Source organism: Enhydra lutris, unplaced genomic scaffold, assembly GCF_002288905.1.
Source record: "Enhydra lutris kenyoni isolate GAN:26980312 unplaced genomic scaffold, ASM228890v2 scaffoldscaffold69, whole genome shotgun sequence".
NCBI classification, from domain to species: domain Eukaryota; kingdom Metazoa; phylum Chordata; class Mammalia; order Carnivora; family Mustelidae; genus Enhydra; species Enhydra lutris.
Genome location: NW_019154153.1, coordinates 7,036,299 through 7,056,816, shown reverse-complemented (window position 1 = coordinate 7,056,816; position 20,518 = coordinate 7,036,299). Strand labels below are relative to the sequence as shown.

At 50.0% G+C, this 20,518-nt stretch overlaps 1 protein-coding gene across 3 annotated transcripts in view; it reads left to right on the top strand.

Annotated features, from left to right (window-relative positions):
- LOC111159823 (von Willebrand factor) overlaps nucleotides 1-20,518 on the top strand; it is a 135,110-nt gene that overhangs the window by 67,558 nt on the left and 47,034 nt on the right. For all 3 annotated transcript variants that reach the window (XM_022522454.1, XM_022522452.1, XM_022522453.1), the window contains exons 19-27: nucleotides 6,116-6,219; nucleotides 7,430-7,568; nucleotides 10,116-10,250; nucleotides 12,403-12,549; nucleotides 14,979-15,119; nucleotides 15,334-15,447; nucleotides 16,869-17,025; nucleotides 17,815-17,973; nucleotides 18,654-18,789. In XM_022522454.1, coding sequence (XP_022378162.1) covers nucleotides 6,116-6,219; nucleotides 7,430-7,568; nucleotides 10,116-10,250; nucleotides 12,403-12,549; nucleotides 14,979-15,119; nucleotides 15,334-15,447; nucleotides 16,869-17,025; nucleotides 17,815-17,973; nucleotides 18,654-18,789 — 1,232 coding nt within the window. The remainder of the gene's footprint in view (nucleotides 1-6,115; nucleotides 6,220-7,429; nucleotides 7,569-10,115; nucleotides 10,251-12,402; nucleotides 12,550-14,978; nucleotides 15,120-15,333; nucleotides 15,448-16,868; nucleotides 17,026-17,814; nucleotides 17,974-18,653; nucleotides 18,790-20,518) is intronic.

Sequence of the window (20,518 nt, the reverse complement as noted above, 5' to 3'; positions counted from 1 at the left end):
TTTCTCTGCCTGCCTCTCTGCCTACTTGTGATCTCTCTCTCTCTCTGTCAAATAAATAAAATATTAAAAACAACAACAACAAAGAAACAGAGAAGCCTCTGGCAAGAAAAGGGGCATCGCTCAGGGGAGACTCTTTTAAATAACGCTTTTTTTTTTCAATGAAGCAAACAGGACGATCATCTCAGATAATAACCATAATAGTCTATCATGGTCCCAAATCCCCAGTGGGGAGTGAGACCTCACGCACAGCACGTGGGCACACCAGGAGCTCCCTGGCATTCCCCAAGCATCTGGCACACACTCTGAGGACAGTCTTTAGGTATCTGTCCTACAGCGAGGTGACTCTAATCTCAACCGCAGGGGACTCAATGCTCAAAAGCTCAGAGTGTGAGAGATTGGCTTATTTTCACAACTGCCTCATTAGGATGTCAACAGAGGTGCAAATCGTTGAGGCTAGATTCAGCAGAGCAGAAAAGTCCATGATTTATGAGGTGCGCAGTCGGCTGGCCGCTGCACTGGACACATGTTCCTGGCCACAATGCAAAGACAAAGGAGCTGTTTGGGCCCATGTGATGGTGTAGACATCCTACCCAGGGGTGTTTCTCTGTGTGGCCTGTCCTCCAGGGGAGATATAAGGATGTGGCACGGGACCGAGGGTTTGGGGAAGAGGTCAGGAGTCTGCATCCTACGCACTCGACCAGGGGGCCGGGGTGGGGTGAGGGTGGGGAAGGAGCTCTTTGCTGGGGGGCAGATCTTGGAGAGCAGAAAGAGCACCTGAATAGGAACAGGGTAGAGGGCCTGAGTTCTCTGTTCAGGCTTCAATCCCACTGGGGTGAGCGTTTGTTCTTTCTCTGAGCCTCGATTGCCTTACCTGTGACATGGGCATATAATTCCTGTTCTGCCTTCCTCACGCATCGGCTGTGGGCCCGAAGGGGTTGTAGAATCGTAGGGATAGCTTCAATTCTTTTTGTAAATAACCAACTCTCAGTCGCAGAGGCTCTGTCGACCTCCTCCTGTCCACAGGAGAGAGCCAAGAAGGGCCCGTTTTCTCAAATTTTTGATCTGTCGTGGACTAAAGCTTTTGTAGATACAATAGCAATGAATGACCAGAAAAAAGAAACAGAAAGCAAGGACATACAAAATATGTACAAAATGGGCGCCCCCCCCCATTTTTATTTGATTCCACAGATGTGATGTATTACTCAGGCCAATTGCCATAGGATTTTCCCAGTGCCCTTCATTTACATACTCATTATCACAGAGTGACACTGGCCAGGGGACCACACTGTTGAAGACTGCCTCTCTCTGTCTGTACAAGGCATGGCTCCGTGTCCACTGTAAGACCAGCAGCTGTCTGAAAATGTTGGGAATGGATTGGGGATCCCTCCTCTTTGCAGTCTGTGCCCGGCCTTGGTATCTGCTTAGAGCTGGGGTTTCCTGGCCACTTTGTCTGCTCCTGACACTGGTGCAAAGGTCTCCTTGCACAGGACAAAGCCAGGAGGGATGCTTTTGATACGTGGCCAGTGTCCTCCTAGGTAAATGGTTAGTGGAGGAGTTGAGTGGGAAGGGCACTGAATTGGAGTCCCGTCCTTCCAGGTGTGAACCCTGGCTCCTGACATGTACTTAATGGAGTGGCAAGTCATTTAAAATCCTTGAGTCTAATTTTTCTCATCTGTAAAACTGGGTTAGAAGGGCGGTTGGGAGGACTGGTGGTGACAGGGGCGGGGTCATGGAAGTTGCTTAGTAAGTGGTACTTTGATGACCACTGTTAGAAGCTCGGGGAGGAAAACTATGAATCGTATTATGAACGGAGAGATGCTATAGGAAGTTATCACACACCGGGAGCAATTTTAAGACCTTGGTGTCCACATTCGGAGACCCTTGAGATCAATCAAATAAGGGGGTTGCATTAGAAAAATTTCCATCTTTTTCTTTAGTTCAAAAATTGAGTGGATTTGTCTTTGTTGGAATATTACCCAATTTTACCACGAGGTGGCAGCAAAGCACAACCCACTGCCCAGCTCACTCATTCAGCCGCTCCGGTTAATTCTCTTCAGGAGCAGGATCCAGTGGTGAAGTGAGAAGGAGCCCTAAGGACTCAGGGTTTCTGCCCCTTTTACCACATGGGAGTCTGAGGAAAGACAGGAACCAGACCCACTCAAGGTTACATAGTTCTATCCTGGAAATCCTGGTTTCCTGATTCCCAGGCTGGGATCCTTCAGCCCTATTTGCCTCCCTCTCTCCTGCGAGGTGGTCTTGGATAGTGTGGCATCCCAGTGTGGGGGATGCTGACTTACTCTCTGAAATCTAGTATTGACACTTTCCTACCTGGTACCTAGTTCATCTGCTACGAGGAAGCCCTTGGCGGCTAGGAAACGTGTTCATCTCTCTGGTCCTTTCATGCTTGTTTTTCTCACTGGCCCAGTATGACGACTAAAGAGACTCTGGCATTGCTTTTTTGAAATGTAAAGTTTGGGGCTCCGGGGTCCATTGGGGGTGGGCCTCACATGTGGGCACTGTAAATCCTATGAGATGTAATTTTAAAAGGCCCCAAAAGCCCCTCTGTCTTAAAAATATCTTCTACTCCTTATATGACTGGTCACCTAATCGGGCCTACTGACATAAAGTGAGCATAAATTCATTTTGGTTAACAAGAGTTTTAGAAAAGCTTACAGCTTTTTAAAATTTAAATTTAAATTTAAATTCTCACAGGAAGTCATTCACACCTTAGTGTGAATTATTTAATCAGGTTCTTGCCTCAGTAGCAAACACCTAGTTGTAATCAGCTGCATTGAGCTGGAAGTATTGATGGGATAGGGAGAATGAACAAAGGATAGCTGAGAGGCAAAAAAGATTTTGGAGAATGGTTCAGTATGGTGTTCATGCATGGCGGCTGGGTGGGGTGAAGGGGAAGATGGTGCCTTTTCAGAGAAGAGTAACAAAACCAATTTTTTTCTACTTCATAATTTTTCTTGGAGCTGCCCAATACCTAGTACCATGTTCTTAGCATGAATCATTCTTCCTCAAGGTGGCCCAAGTTGATGAATAGTGACAATGATTTCTGCCTGTTTTCTTCTCAAGTCTTGGAAGGGCATTTGTTAATTTTATCTTATTATCGTTCTGGTGTTCCAGAGGGACAAACACTCGGCAGAGATGGTTTACTTTATTTTGAATGTGATTCTAAGTGACTTTTCCCAGCTGGGGACTGCTGTCCTGACTTACCCTTTGTGTCTGACCAGTCCTCATCTGGATCCTCTATCCTCTTCATCCCCTGTGTTGTGCCTTTATCTTTCAGTCTCCAGGGATTTTTTTCTTTTTTTTTTAATGCTTTAGGACTCTCTGGGTGTTTTTGGCTGAACTGATGTTATTTGATCTTCTCTCCCAAGTCAGAGCCTGTACTGAGGTGAGGCCTGGAAACCCTCTTCTTTCCTTTTAAGGTTTTGCTTTGTCCCCTCTCTAGCTCTCACTTGTGGATCTAACTCCACACGCCTGTTGTCTATAGAGGTCTTTCTCCAGTACAAAATTTCTATTTTTTTTAAAAGATTTTATTCATTTTTTTGACAAAGAGACACAGTGAGAGAGGGAACACAAGCAGGGGGAGTGGGAGAGGGAGAAGCAGGCTTCCCACTGAGCAGGGAGCGCCAGGCGGGACCCTGGGATCATGACTTGAGCTGAAGGCTGACGCTTAATGACCAAGCCACCCAGGCGCCCATCCATGGATCAGGGCAAAGAGGAACCTTGTGGTTTGTCAGTGAGAGCGCAGAAGGAGGAAATGGGAGCAGCAGTGGTGGCATTATCTCACGACCAAGCTGGCATTTAAGTTTATGTCCATTGGAAGGGGCTGGACTCACCCATGGGCCAGGGGAGGGGCTACCTAAGCCCTGGGTGTGCAGCACTTTTGTCAATGGGCTGAATATCCTGGAGAGAGGTAGAAACAGCCAGCATGCAGACCAGGAGGTATGGGAGCCTCCACTCAGCCTGCTCAAAGGAGAAGGGGTAATGCATGTTCTGGTGAGGTGAGGTGAGGTGAGGTGAGGTGAGGTAAGGCGAGGTAAGGTGGGCAGAGCTCTGTTTCCTGGAATCAATCTCTGTGCATCACGTTTGTCTCAATAATGTTTCCAATAGGGGCGCCTGGGTGGCTCAGTGGGTTAAAGCCTCTGCCTTCAGCTCAGGTCATGATCCCAGGGTCCTGGGATCGAGCCCCGCATTGGGCTCTCTGCTCAGCAGGGAGCCTGCTTCCTCCTCTCTGCCTGCCTCTCTGCCTACTTGTGATCTCTGTCTGTCAAATAAGTAAATAAAATCTTAAAAAAAAATAATAATGTTTCCAATAGGGAGACTTACTGTCTGGTCTCCATCATGGGTAGATGTGGGGGCTGGAGAGCACGTCAAGCTTCTCCAGCCGATGCAGCGGTCATTCTCAGAGTAGCCACTAGGTGGCAGGCCTCAGACTTAAGTCAAGGCTGATGAAGCTTGGGGGTGGGGGATGGATATGTGGGAATGAACCCTAATTGGGACAGCTTCTGAAGGCTGTGGCAGAAACAGAGGCTGCCTCCTCCCTGTGCCTCCCAAGCTGCCATCTTCTCTGCTGGGCGCCTAAGCTCACTGTCTTCCAAGAGCGGGACATGGTGGACCTGCTTCTTTCTCATTCTCTGCACTCCCACCCTACCCCTTGAGTGTTGAGGACTTAGGGTTGGATGAAGGTAGTGGTGAAGTAGCGGAGGTCGTTCTTCCCATCCCCTCCCAACATACACACACACACACACACACACACACACATACACACACACACACTACTTTAGCTTATGGTTCCTGACATGAAAGCCCTTTGTTCAGGCCCAGGCTGCCCTGTTCCCAGAGCCTTGTGGGATCTCAGGCTTGTCTGGGGAGTGACTGGAGCACACAGATCCTGACATACAGACCAGGAGCTCCTCACCCCTTAGGTAGCTCTGGCACAGAAGTGCCATGGTCCCTTCACCTGAGGGTGACCCAGGGCTCTTTGAGATCACCTGCCATTAGGCCACTCCAGAGCAGACAGCCACAGCTGCCCTGTCACCCCACAGGGCTGGGACAGAAGCATGTCTACACACTGGGGTCAGAGGGTTTGGACAGCTCTTCTGGGTCCCACTGGAGCCAGTGGGTCTTAGTTCTTTTGTCCCCCTGAGGAGTATGACACGCTCACATAGTGCTTTTTTCATGGGCGGAGGGCAGGAAACAGAGCATACCCCATGGAGGGTGTTAGAATCCTGGGGGACTGGGTGAGGAGTGGGCTTGCAGGGCTCCAACAAGCCCCCAGACTCTGGCTTTGGCACATTCCTGCCTGTGACCAATATGCAGCCTTCATCTCCAGCACATTAAATGCATTGAAATTTTATTAAATATATCATCCATCTTTTCTGTTGTAAACATAACACAGGCTCACTGATGAACATTTGGGAAAAAAATTTAAAAACCAAAGACGAAAATAAAATTCCTCTATTTCTCTATCTTAGCCTTCCATTCGGATGGAACTTCTGTATTTCCTTCTAGTCTTTTTTGACATCCATATATGTATATATATGAGTGTGTGTATAGTTTTGATAGATATATATGTCATATATATATTTATAATTGGGACCATATGTATGTAAAGTTTTCCTTGCTTTAAAAATGAACAGCCTCAGTGTCTCTCACAGCATTTAAAAGTCTTCCAAAGGGCCCTTCCAAGAGCTCCAGAGGATGCCAATACCTGGAGATTCTTTAATAGAATTCAACATTTTCCTATTGTTAAACGCTTGGTTGTTTCCATTTTTTGCAATGATAAATGTTTCTACATTAACCTTTGTCCATAAGTCTGTTCCCTGTGGAGAAATCCTCTGTGTGGAATTACTGGGTCTATGATATGCACATTCCAGGGGCTTTGGCCACAGGTTACCAGTCTTCACCATGGTCCCAGCAGGGTATGAGGGCAGAGGGTGGACGGAGTGTCTCCAGCTGAGCGAGGAAGCATCTGTGTGGATGGGGGCACATGTTTGCCGAGCCCCAGCCTGGGTGTGGGTTCCTGGGCCTGGCCTGTGGCCGAGGCTGTCTTCCCAGCACTCATTATGGCCCCCAAGACATTTGGATTCCTTTCCCTTAGGTCCGGCATGAGAACAAGTGTGTGGCTCTGGAAAGGTGTCCCTGCTTCCATCAAGGCAGAGAGTACGCCCCAGGAGAAACCGTGAAAATTGACTGCAACACTTGGTGAGGCCTGGGAGAGGCTTTCCTGGGTGGGGACTGGAGCCCTTGGGGTGGGGTTAGTGAGAGTGGGGATGTGGGGGCCGACAGGGCCACAGGGCCTTTGGCACTTGCCTCTAACACCCTGTGGGAACATGGTTATTCTTTTCCATTTCTCTGTGCCTCTTTTTCTCTATCTGTAAAGTGGGGGAGAATCTTTATTCTCCCCTGTGCTCACCCTACACAGACAGTCTCCTGGAGAGTAGCATTTCCAAGAAGGACTGTGGCCCTTATGAATCCTTGCGTGTGTGGCCAAGCCGCCAAAAGGCATGGGCTTTGGAGGTTCCCTCTCTGGCCTCAGAATGTCCCCTTAGCATACTGTAAAATGTCCTTGTAATGGCATGGTTCACCAAGGACCTTCTGAGCGTGGCTGGTTTTCTTCTTTCTTCTCTGTGGCCACCCTTCACTGGCCCTTTGCTCTGCTCACTCACCATGCTGTGACTTCTGGGCTGTGCACAGCTTCAGGGGAAGGCCTACGTGGACAGAGGCAGCCAGGGCTGGGACCTGGAAGGGGCTTAGCTATCGCTTGGGTCTGAGCTTACCACCTCTGATGCACAGAGTGGGCTTCCTGATGTCAGCTCTGGTTACTGGGTGGTGGGGGGATGGGGCGCCGTGATAGTGGGCAAATCACTGTAGATTTAAATATAGCTATGTACCCACAAAACCTCTCCTGGCAGAAGCTGATGGTCAATCACTGTCTTCCCAGCTCAGAACTTTCCTGCTGTTGTGTCTCATTCTCCCTATTCACCTCAGAGGGCTCTCAGCCTCAGTGTACCTCTTCTGTAGAGACCCCATGGCCACTCTCAGGCATCTTCCAGGGAGGCTGAACTTCATCAAATCCACAGCAGGCGGTCCTCAGAGCGTCTCTCCCTGGCTGCCCCATCCCCATGGGTGACCTGTTTGCTTCTTTGCCTCCCTTTCCCCCTTGTAACAGGAGAGCAGCATGGCTTCCCTCTCTCCTCCTTGGCCCTGTGCTCTAAAAATGTGACTGTTGATGACTGTGAACTGCCTTCCCACACCCACACCTCCCAGGTGTGGTCTCTAGAGGCTTCCTGGAGGGTAGGGGTGGCACCCCAGAGTGATCTGCATTCCTTCACTCTCTCTCACTCCCCAATGCCCAGAAGAGCCCCTCACACCACAGCATCCAGCTGGTCATCCTGGCCATTATTCTTCCTAGTGTCTGTCGGGACCGGAAGTGGAACTGCACGGACCACGTGTGTGATGCCACGTGCTCTGCCATTGGCATGGCGCACTACCTCACCTTCGACGGGCTCAAATACCTGTTCCCTGGGGAGTGCCAGTACGTTCTGGTGCAGGTGAGAGTGAGGGAGGCAGGGTGCTCTCTGTCTTTGGGGGGCGCTGGGAGGTGCCGACTGCCCTTTGGAGGTTTCTGGGTCAGATTCTGCTGTTCTGTCTGTGGAAACAGCTCTGGGGCTAGTTTCTACTTCAGCAATTTTCCAGCCCCTAAAAAAGGGGCCTGAAACTCAGAGCAATGGTCCATTTTCCTTCAGCTTACCCGGAGACTTACAAGAACAGGGCAGAAACTCCTTTGTTGACTGGAATGGGTGTGGGGGCAAGGCTACCCCCAGCCCAAGTTAGCACCCACATGAGTAGCTAAAGCATCGGTTCCTTTTGGCAGACAACCTCAGTCAGGACTTATAGGGGAGAGGGGAGCTCAGGCTAGACTCAGCTCCCTCACCCTCCCTGCTGGTGAGTGGCCCAGGACTGGGGGACAGTTGGAATAATCCCTAGAGTTGGCTTCCTGCCCTATGATCCTGTTGTCCACCATTTCGATCCCAGTCCAGTTCAGAAGGGGGAGGCACAGAAAAGTCGTACTGCCGAGAAAATCCTAGCTGGTGAGTAAGGGGACCCGCCCCTCCCTCTCCCTCTCCCCACCGTGTGGATTACTGTAAACTTCTCTTACTGGTTGACACCAAAGTGAGTAAGCAAGGAGATATGAGTGCTTTTCTCATGAGGGATGAGACAACTTGATGCTGCGAAGCTTTAAACAATGTGGTCTTTCTGTCTCCATTCTTGGGAAGAAGGGTAGGTACTTGGCGTGGTCTCAAGGGAAGACCACAGACCCATAGGAGCCTCAGCCCCAGAGAGAGAGGCTGTGGGACCCCATAAACTAGGTAGTGAGCGTGCCTGAGCATGCATGTCTGCAGAACATACTGGGAGTGGGGTGGAACCGGCAGCAGCGCAGAGCATGCTGGGAGTGGGGTGAAATCGGCAGCAGCATAATGCATGCTGGGAGTGGGGCAGAACCGGCAGCAGAGCAGAGCATGCTGGGAGTGGGGCGGAACCGGCAGCAGAGCAGAGCATGCTGGGAGTGGGGCGGAACCGGCAGCAGAGCAGAGCATGCTGGGAGTGGGTGGAACTGGCAGCAGCGTGAGCAGCTGTGGGCAGAGCTTGCTGGGAGCGAGCATTGGCACCAGCTAACCAAGCTTCCATCTCCCATGCCCCAGTGTGGCCCCAGAAAGGCAGGCAGCGTGCTGGGGAGACAGACAGGACATGCTCATCGTGACATGATTTTACTGACAGTTATGAACCTGGGGTGTATTCCTGTCTAGAGCTGTGCTACAGATTATATCTGGCAGCCTGTCTTTCAATTATCTGCCTCCCAATGTTAATAGCAAAAGATGAGGTGACACCAGCTCTAGGGCTTAACCACCCAGCCAATTTCAAACGTGAGCACCCGGACAGCACTCACTAGTTCAGTGCTATGAGAAGCAGCTGGTCAGATCTGCTCCCCGCTTTTCCCCTGCGCAGGCAAAGCTTTCCCAAGTGGGCCAGTTTTAGAGTCCCTTTCAAATTGTGCTGCTTCGTGGGTTGCTTATTTTCCTTCATAGCCAGTCCTTTTGTCCCCTTCTGATACTTTGTCCTGGCTCTTCCCCTTTCTCCCTTCTTTCTTTGGGACATGTTGTCAAGACTTGACTCTTTTTGAGCCAAATTTTAGCTGGTGCCAAGAGCCATGAATAAAGCACCTGCACCTTTGTTCCCTCATTTACCTTTCACAATCCCATTAACACAGGCCCGTTTAACTTAACAATCCCACCATTGGCTGATGAGGGACAGATTGTATATGTGTGTGTATGGGGAAGGGGGTGTCAGAGAGGTAAGTGACTTGCTCTATGTATCCAATAAGTGGCAGCACAAAGGCTCACACCTTTTTCTGGGTCTTTTTTTCCCTCCTATCATACCACAGCAATAGCCATCATGGGGCGGTATTTGCCAGAAATGTCCTCTCTTTCCTTAATTTTTATGCAGTTGACCAGCAAGGACCAGCAGTCCCTCATCCTCTATTCCCAACTAGAGGGGGTATAGCTCAGTGCGATGGAGCTGTGTCAGATGACCTTTGGTTACATTTCTGGGCTGACAGTCCAGAGGGATTCAACTAGAATCAAGAGCCACAAAGTGCCTTGTGGTCAAACTGTCCCAGTTAGCTGGGTAAGACTAAGCACTTACCAGTTCTGGGTAGGGGCCTTTAGGCTGATGTGTTCAGCAAAGCATACCACAGGCCTTTTCCCCTCTCCCCTTCTCCCTCCTTTACTCCCTTGGGCTCCTGGAGGGTAGGGGTGGCACCCTGGGCTCGTTGACTCTGGTTCGTATGTCACGGTTAAAGATAACACACCTGTCCCTTCTCCCCCACCCGCATCCCATCCTCTTTCCCTCTCTCTCAATTTCATTCTGTCTCTCTGTCTCACACACACACGTGCATCGCACACACACACATGTGCATGGACATGGTAATATCCTTTAACACGTATCCTTCAATGGTCTGAGATGATGAGATACCCATCTTCCAATCTGGGGAGAGAGAGCGGAGATAATATTCCTGTCCCGGGACCCCCTTTCCCCAGGATTACTGTGACGGCAACCTTGGGACCTTCCGGATCCTGGTGGGGAACGAGGGGTGCAGCTACCCTTCAGTGAAATGCAAGAAGCGGGCCACCATCTTGGTGGAAGGAGGAGAGATTGAACTGTTTGACGGGGAGGTGAGTGCCAGCCTTCCCCCCTCCACCCTCACAACCCCGTTGTTCTCCCATCAGCCAATGAAGAGCAGGCATCAAGCATTGTTTAGAGCTTGTGTGGTGGGATACTGTATGGCCGTTAGAGGGCATGAGGCAGAGCTGTATCATCTGAACTTGACGTGATCTGTGAGAAGAACAAGTTGCAGATGACTGTGGATAACGCAATCCCATTTTAATAAAGGGCAGAGGTGTGTGTGGAGAAGAACGTGTAATTGTATCTGCCAAAGCGCAGTGCTTACCTCTGGAGGGTGGAGTGGGGGCTGGAGGCAGGAGGCCTTTCCCTTTCATGTATGCATCTGTAGATGAAATATAGAGATATGAATACACACACAGCACGCATACACACCAACACACACATATGCACGCATACATGCACATGACACAGATATGTCACACACATATACATATATGTACCACACGTGATACGTATATATCCACACATGCACATATACAACACACACGTTTATACATGCACATGCATGCATAACATATATGTAACACAAGGATCTAGTATACACACATATGCACATACACATGTGTACACATATATGCATGGCATGTATACATGTGTCATATACCATACACATGTACATAATATAAACATATATAACATATGTGCATAGATACATATCTACCATATCTACATATCTGTACACATCTATATATCTACCATCTACATGTACATCAGCTATACATGTATACACGACATGCGTATATATACATACATATACACATGTAATATATACACATGTAGTATATGCACATAACATACACGTATATAATACACATACATATTTACATATCCATCATATACAAACATATATGCACAAATATATATATTATATGTAACACTCATAAACATCTATTTTGGGAAGTAATGGTGTTTTGGGGGATTTTGACTTTATGTTTTTCAGTTCTTTTTAGATAAAATTTTTTAAAAGAGCTCAAAAGAGAAGTAATCAGATTCAGTCCTTGTGTACTAAGAGTTTATGAAGTGGTTCTCAGAACGGTACAGAAGAATCACCTAGAATTTTGTTTAAGATACTGACCCTAGAGTCTACCCCAAGATTCTGAGTCACTGGGTCTGGGTGGGACCCCGGAATCTGCATGCAGAATGCCAGGGAGTCTGGGCACCACCATTCTGCTTCTGCTGGTCTGGAAAGGGAAGCATCTTGTACTGGGGAGACCAGGCTCTGGGTTCAGACCTGTCCTGGTACCTTCATTTTGTTCCATGGCCTCAGCATCCCTGCCTTCCTGCATATATGCACCGCTAATCTTAGGGGACCTAGGGGCAAATTCCCCATTATTACTGTAGGTCAGCAGTGTCAACTCTGTTTCAGAGGACAGATGACAATGGTGATGTCCGATAGGATGTGTGCACTTATGATTAGCTCTGTGTGTGGTATGTCACTAAGGAGAGAATGCTTGCAAAGGGATGACACGCCCTTAGCAATAACTTCAGTTTTACAAATCAGTCAGCCAAACATGCTGAAATGGGCTCTGAGTGTTCAGCACTGGTGACAAGTGTGCTAAGTCAAGGGCTCAAGTCAGAATCCTTCTGGAAATGGAAATCCATGATTCTGGCCACTAGCGCTGAGCTCCTCAGTGTCCCTTTTCTGTCAGCGGTGGCTCCTGATGGCAGGGACTCTGGGGAGCAGGGTGGGGAGAAGGAAAGGGAAGAGTCTAGTGTTCATTTATATAAATGGATAGATTTTTATGTAAATTGCTTAGAAATGCTTCAAATCATGTTCATGTTAAAACCAATTTAGGGGACCACATGCATTTAATGATCAAGTGTCAAAAAATTCTTTTTTTTTTTGGCACAGTGATGGCTATTTTCCACTAGTTGGCTTCATTGTATTTTTAATCTCCTAATTATGATTTTGCTGTCATCTATGCTGTCATTGGCTAGTCATAGGATTATTGGTCAGTGATAGGCAAGACGGACCCAGAAGCATCCAGGCAGGGTGCTGGCCTGGAAGGGACATGCTCTGACCAGGTGGGGTGAACAACTTGGAGTTCCAGGGGGGCTGCAGCAGCAGGCAGGGGTGTGGGGTAGAGGGAGGAGCACATCCCCCCTGCCTGCTCTCCACTCTCTGTTCTCTCTCACCTTCAGGTGAATGTGAAGAAGCCCATGAAGGATGAGACCCACTTTGAGGTGGTGGAGTCTGGTCATTATGTCATCCTGTTGCTGGGCAAGGCGCTGTCCGTGGTCTGGGACCGCCGCCTGAGCATCTCCGTGAGCCTGAAGCGGACATACCAGGTCAAGGGCTCTTCTCTGTTTCCTCTTCGTCTTGTCTGTGACTTACTGTTTGCACCTTCCTCAGCCCACTGGCTTGCCCACCATTACGGGAGAGAGTGGGTGACCCTCCAGCCCAGTCTCCCTCCTGACACACGTAAGACTGTGGATTCCATGTGTGGGGTCAGCTTTGGCTGTTTCTTGAGTCAGCCGCATGTAGGAAGGATGGTGGGGAGGCCCCCCCGTACCTCCCCAACCCAGCAAAGAGTTCCTTGACTGGCCATGCTAGGCAGGCGGTTTCTATCCACAGAAGAAGGAAGTGAAAGATCAGACAACAGCTTTTCTTAAGTTTTCTTAAAGAGGCAAACCGATCATGCACACTATTAGGAAAACCCTGGGAAATATTCTGGGGTGTGGCCTTGCCATGGAGCCATCCACCAGCCTGATGTGAGAGCTATTTGCAGAACTGCTGATAATGCTGCTTTCGTGAAAGCGATAGTATTTGGGGCCAGGTTCCAACAGCGTGTTGGGACCTTGTTTTTCTGATGAGCGTGGGACAAGTGCTCTGCATACTCCGGTGGCTGATTTAGTCTTGGGGCCTCTCTGACCGCACCGTTCATTTCAGCTGTGCTGAGGTGAGGCTACATGACCCTTACTTCTTGTGGTCGCCCATTCTCTTTCTGGAAAGCATTAACAATTCACACATTCATTTATTCACCAAATCCTTACTAAGCTCTCGTTGGCGTCAAGCATTATTCTGGGTACTGTGGATACAGTAGGGAAGAAACCACATGTATATCATACATACACACACACACACACATAAAATATATATTGTTACCATTCGGTATAATATATATTATTATAGATACACATATATGTAACTATATATGTATCTACACACCCATACCTGCATGTGTATATATATATGTATATATATATATATATATACATATATATATGTTTTAAGCCTTGTCTCAGTTTCCTTTTGCTGCTGTAACAAACTACCACAAACTTAGTGGCTTAAAACAGCAGCATAAATTTATTACCTTAAGGTTCTGGAGGTCAAAAGTATAAAGCTGATTGGCAGGGCTGCTTTCTCCTGGAGGCTTTAGAAGAGAACCCATTTCCATGCCTTGTCTAGCTTCTAGGGGCTGCCCACATCCCTTGGTTTGTGGTCCCATCCTCCATGTTCAAAACCAAGAGCACAGCCTCTTCCAGTCTCCCTCTGTGCTCCTGTCACCTCACCCTCCTCACTCTAATGCCTTCGCCGCCCCTTGTTAGACCCTGTGATTATCCTGAGCCTACCTACATTGTCCAGGACCCCCTCTCCATCCCAAGGTCCTTAACCCAAACACATCTGCGAAGTTCCTTTTGCCATGTGTGGATTAGGGCATGAACATCTTTGGAGGGGGGCCTGTGGTGTTGCCCTTTACAACCCTGGTGGAGATCATATTCTAGTCGGGCTATTATTTTAGCTTGGTTGGTCCGATGAGACCTGAAGGTGACATGAAGAGTCTTCAGGGAAGGGAGGGAGTGAGTCATGTAAATATCCAGACAAGAGAGTCCAGGCAGGTGGAATAGCATATGCAAAGGCCCTCCGGTGGATGGAGTTTGGAGCATTTAAACAAGGAGGCCAGTGTGGCTGGAGAGGAGGGACTGGAGTGAGTGGTAGTTTACAAGGACAGGGGCTGTACTCTGGGGCCATGAGGCCTTTGTCCAACTGTGAGAACATTCTTCTTAGCTGTTCCCCAGTAAGTTCACCCTTGTACCAAACCAAATTCTCCGTATTGAAGTGAACTAGAGCAAGTCACATCTCTCTGTGCCAAGACAGGGCTCTAAATATATTTCAAGAGCATCACACTTGTTTCTTTTCCAGGCCAGATAGTTCCAGTTCTTTACATAGTCCTTATGCGATGGTTTCCATTCATTCAGTAATGACTTGTTTGGGACCCGTAGCTGGGCACGTGTGTGCCTGTTGTATGCATGAGGGGTGAACACGGAGACAAGTGAGATATGATGTGGACTCCGCTGGCATTCAGTATACAGCAGAATCCCGGCCAGCCTGTTCTGGACAGACATTCAGTTGCTCAGATAATGGGCTTACTTGTCTGCAGTAAAATAGGACCAGAACATTCTCTCTTGGGACCTGTACACTCTCATTGACATAATGTTGAAGCAGCTTCCTCTGTTCAGCCTGTTGCTGGGGAGAGAAATGAACTCTGTTTAGCTCTAAGATGGGCTGTGTGAGGAAGCCTGGGAGAGACCATGGTGGGGACATGGCTTTGTCCATCGCCCTGGTCTGCTCCTAGGTCTCTGTCCTCATCCCTCTCCCTGCCGCCGCTTCCTCTGATGAGCCTGCCTCCTCTGCTGCCCCAGGGAGCCCTCCTTTCCCTGAATCAGAGAGTTTGCCCTGAGGTTTACGGTGCTCATGATCTAATCTTGTCTGTCAGGAGCGGGTGTGTGGTCTGTGCGGGAATTTTGATGGCATCCAGAACAATGACTTCACCAGCAGCAGCCTCCAGGTGGAAGAGGACCCCGTGGACTTTGGAAATTCCTGGAAAGTGAACCCGCAGTGTGCCGACACCAGCAAAGTATGTCTGGGCTCTCCGCATGGCCTGGACCCCAGCAGCCTGCTTCCTGGAACGTCACCCCCTCCCCCCAGTACTCTCATGGGGGCTGGAGGGGTGGGGTAGGATGTGGAGCGGTTTGAATGGCTGGGGTGGCAGCGCTGGCCAGGAGGGTCTCTGGGATCCTTCTGGGTTGATGGTTGGGGGTCTGTCTGTGTCCTCTTGCCCTGCCCACCAGGTGCCCCAGGACTCGTCTCCTGCTGTCTGCCATAACAACCTCATGAAGCAGGCGATGGTGGACTCCTCCTGCAGGATCCTCACCAGTGATATTTTCCAGGACTGCAACAGGCTGGTGAGGGCTGGGGGGGAATAGAGGCAAGAGAGCCCTGAGGGTTGGTCCCGTGGGTTGGGCCCTCGGAGCGTGAGCTTTGCCCTGTGGACGCGACCTCGGAGGCTTAGAAAGGACCTGTATCACGTCAGCTCTCTGGTCCCTTTCTTGGCTTCAGGCTGGGAGACAGAAAGCGTGGTGGCTGGTGTAGGAGGAGAGTGACGCCCTGCGAATCATTTCTTCGTCCACGCAAAGTGTAGCTCTTCTGGGCACCTGTCAGTGCTTCTCCTTGGGCCTTCATCTTAGGGCTTGTCCCCCCCCATCCCCCACCCCACAGGATGTTATCACCCGCACGAGAGCCAGGATTTCATCCTCCTGTTGCTGCTGCGTGTCCGGCCTGAGCACCCCCTGCCCTCACAAAACCCTTTAGCAGAAACTCTTCTCAGGGCCGATACTCAGGGATTTTTGAGGCCTTGTTGAGACTTCTTTTCAGGTCTTTATCTCAAAGGGTGACAAGCAGTTCCCCAAAGTTGAACTCGTGTTCTGTCTCTGTATGAATGTATATACGCATGTACGCGGGTGCCTGTGTGGGTCCGTGTGCAGTAACGTATGTACGTGCACACAGCCACGTACACGCACGCTGCTCTGTGGCACCAACGTGAATTCCTGTACTCAGCGCTCCTTCTCGGGTCCTCTGATTTGTGGTCCCTGAGGATACAGCAAAGCTGGTTTGGGGGATCCCTGGGCATCTGAGCTGGAAGAATGCTGAGAGCCTGGCAGCCAGGGAAATCAGGATTGTTGGAATGTCTTGGGAACAATGACCCACTTATTGTCATTCCTGTCACAACCACCTTGGAGAAGGCCAGTGTGGGCAGCAGTGTGTGGGGCGGTGCGGAAGTGGCTGAGGGTGGGTAGGGGTGGGTAGGCTTGGGGGCAGAGTCCGGGGAGCCCAGGCTGGCCTGGCTGTCCAGGGAATAGCCCCACAGCACCTCAGTGAGGCAATGTAAGCAGTCTGATGCCTCTCCTCCTTCGCTTTGCTGAATGGAGGCAAAGGAGGAAGGTGACCAGCTTGTGCGTCTTCGTTTTGTGTAGAAACATGCAAATATCCATGAGGTTGGGAGTGGGTTATGGGAATGGCTGGCTGGCTGAGCAGGTACGTGGAAAGATGGATCAAAGAGAATGTTCTGAAAAATTCTAAGGCACATTACATTCTATGAAGGGCTGGCAGCACTCCTCTATCCAACTCTGCTTATTGGAGTCCAGATTTGAACCTGGGAATTATGCCTCTGTACCTACTCCCTGTTTGGGCTCCTGACTAGCATGTCTCCTTCCAGCCAGAGGCCCCCATTGCCCGACTCTGACCCCCAGAACATTCTCTCCCAGACCAAGAGCCCGAGTTCCTAAGTTCTGCCCAGGCCGAGGCCCACCCCAAGGTTCCCTTGCAGGTGGACCCTGAGCCATACCTGGATGTTTGCATCTATGACTCCTGTTCCTGCGAGTCCATTGGGGACTGCGCCTGCTTCTGTGACACCATTGCTGCCTACGCCCATGTGTGTGCCCAGCACGGCAAGGTGGTGGCCTGGAGGACAGCCACATTGTGTCGTGAGTCCTGATGTCCCTTATGGTCTCGGACACCCACCCTCCCCCCTCATGAGTCTAGACCTCAAAGGGGGGTGCGGGAGGACTCCTTCGTGGGAGAGAAGACAGAGCTCCCGTATGGGGACCGATGGCCGAGGGCTGAAGGGAGTTAGCACATCGAGTGAGTGAGGAGGGACAGGGGACAGCGACTGAAGACATTAATATCTAGAGAAATTCCAGAAGAGAGAGAAGATGGAGCAGCGATGAAGATACATTCAGTATCTTTTAATTAGATGCCAATGTGAGCAAGCAACACACACATTTCTGTAGAGTTCTCCTCGGGTGTGGGCGACTGATGGTTTTTATATGGAAAACTGATTGAGAACGTTTGGTTCCTGGTTGGGTGCTTTATTTATCTTTTAAAAGATTCTTTAATTTAATTCTTTTTAAAGAATTTATTTATTTGAGAGAAGGAGAGCGAGCACAAGCAGGGGCAAGGAGGGAGAAGGAGAAGCAGACTCCCCACTGAGCAGGGAGCCCAATGTGGGACTCAATCCCAGGACCCTGGGGCATTATTTTATCCCAAAGCAGATGCTTAACCAACTGAGCCACCCAGGCACCCCTGATTAGGTGCTTAAAACATCGACAGCCTCAAATATTGGTGACTGCCCTGGCTGCTTAGTTCCCCCCACCACCACCATCACCTCCCTCAGGACCATGGCCCCCATGGGTCTCGCCACTGTCTCTTTGGGGGACTTGGGTGCAGGCTTGGCTTCTCGGGTTGCACAGACTGGTCGTGTTCTGTTTCCACAGCCCAGAACTGTGAGGAGAGGAACCTCCACGAGAATGGGTATGAGTGCGAGTGGCGTTATAACAGCTGTGCCCCTGCCTGTCCCATCACGTGCCAGCACCCCGAGCCACTGGCATGCCCCGTGCAGTGTGTCGAAGGCTGCCATGCACACTGCCCTCCAGGTAAGGCACCTGCTCCGTGGTTGGGACTAGCGGGAAGGCTGGGCTGGGCTGTCAGGAAGGGTGCTTCCCCCCGGGACTCCTCCTCCGCCTCGCCCAGCGCTGCCCTGTCCCTGTCCCTGCCACCCTGGGCTCTGCTTCTAGGTGCCCTTTCATCCAAGCCAGGCCAGCCATGGTTTTGTCAGGCTGAGCTCCTGCACGGGGCTTGTGCACCCCTATTCATGGGGTTTTCACTGAGAGCATGTTCTGATAGAATGTTCTGCAAGGATGGGAAAGCTCTGCTGCAGTGTGGCTGCTGTGTCTGAAAAATTGAATTTTCAGTTTTGTTTAGTGTCAGCTCACATTTTAATTTAACTAGTGGCCTGTGGCAGCTACCTTAGGGGGTAGCACAGATGTGGAGTAATTAGCTATATTCTTTGCTGGCATGAAATGACCCTTGGAGAGAAGATTTCATTTGTCTTGAGTCTTGGGTGTGGTGAGGGAGGTTGAAGGAATATCCCTTCCTGGTCTGGCAGAGAGATGAATCAAGGCGCAAAGAAGGAAAGTTCCTCCCTCGGAGGTGAGAGGCCCCTTGAGGGAGGAAGGCAGAGCTAGCCTCCGGGACCGGTCCCTGTAGTTAAAACCGAGTCTTCCTTGTGTGAAAGGTGAGAGTTTTAGCTGCTAACAAGGGATGTGTCACGCAGGGAAAATCCTAGATGAGCTTTTGCAGACCTGCATCGACCCTGAAGACTGTCCTGTGTGTGAGGTGGCTGGTCGTCGCTTGGCCCCGGGAAAGAAGATCACCTTGAACCCCGATGACCCTGAGCACTGCCAGATTTGGTAACACAGACCCCCTGGTGTTGGAAGGAAAGAGTCTTACTGTCTTCTCTGGGTCCTGCTCAGAGGCAGTTGTGTGGGGACGAACTGGGCTATGTGAATTGAGACGTTGACTGCTGAGTTTATTTTGTTTCTAGAGTCTGCTTCTCTTTCTTTAAGGACAGACCCCATTGCTTTCCAAGAAAACACCTCTTAAGGGGCTGGGGTTTTTGGCCTCTTCTCACTTAAGAAAGAAGGTGGTCTCTTATTGCTCTGGAGGTCACATCTAGCCCAGACACAGGTGCCTCTGGGAGTCAAATTTTTTTTTACTCAGAGCCCCAACCGCTCCGTGTGATATAGACCCCTTGGGGCCACAGCCGAGGTCCCCGGATGGGGCTTTCGTGTTTGGGAGGGAAGACACTCATCATGGCACCCCAGGCTCCCACTCGGATTGCCTCTGAGCACTGGCCTTTGGGGAAGTGAGAAGAAGTCCTTAGGGCGGGCTCTGAGCTTTCTGGAGCTCTGCTCCCAAGTTGGGAACATGTATTCAGACCTCGAGGTGTTTAATACCACACCCTGACACTGATGGAGCCTTATGGGAACTTGAACTCGAGAACTTAAATTTTCTGGGGAAGGGCTGTGGCCACAGCTGCCAGAATCAGACCCCACCACTGCCATCTGTACAAACAAGGGGGAACACTGCCTGGGGTAAATTTTCTAGCAGACACAGGAAACTAGAAAGTCTGTCACTCACGCATTGTTAACCAGAGATTGAAGCAATAAATCGTGTGGGCCACAGGGAAGTAGGAATTAACTTCCTGGTAAGATCCTGCCGGCCTACCTTCCCCATGTTGAAACAGAGGCTGTAAGGAATAAAGAAGGGGGTGAACCCAACACTGGCTTGGGGTTCTGAGCCACACAGGCATGAGAGCTTAGAGCCCTCTCCCAACCTCCTCCTGCTGGCCTGAGGGGAGGCAGGTACCAGGGAGCAGACTTTGGCTTCATACAGCTGTGGATAGTAATTCCAAAGCAGGCTGGGGACATCGCCTGGGAGGCAAGCCACGGGGACCCTTCTCAGGGCTCAGGGCACTGCGGCCTCTCAACTTTACTGTGGGTGCTGAAGGCAAGTTGCTTCGAAGGCAGAGTGTACAAGTAGGAGAAGGTCTCTCTGGGTCTGTGGGTCTCTTTCATAGGGCAACTTGGTTTTCACCCATGGTCTGGCATACTTTGCCATTTCTAGGACATTGGTGAGGAGTGACCAGAAGGGACTGGAAACTTGGCCTGGTAGTGCCGGAATTTATGTGAGGGCAAAGGCTCTGCCACAGGCTTGGGGTACGTGCTTGGGGCTGGGTGCAGGGCCTAGGTGCTCCCTGGCACATGACAGGTGCTCACCATGTGGTTGTTGGATGAACGAAAGAATGAGCCACTGTCTTTCCCCCTAATATCTAGACCTTCCTGAATACAATTTCCATCTTTATTCTGGGATAAAGTTGGGATTTTGAATCTTTGTTCATCTTCTGAAAATGTTTTCACTCTACTTTCTCCTGTTTTTCTTAAGGTACAATGTATTAAACATGGTACGAAATTAATTCAGCTTAAATTCTGGTACAATAAATACCATAAAGCATTTATCTTCAACAGGACATTCACATGCCCTGGCCAGCATCAACATTTTAGAGCGGTATTTGTTTTTGGAGACCCTTGCAAGAGAGTTCGGATTACGATTAAATATTTATCCTGCTAGAGGTGTAGG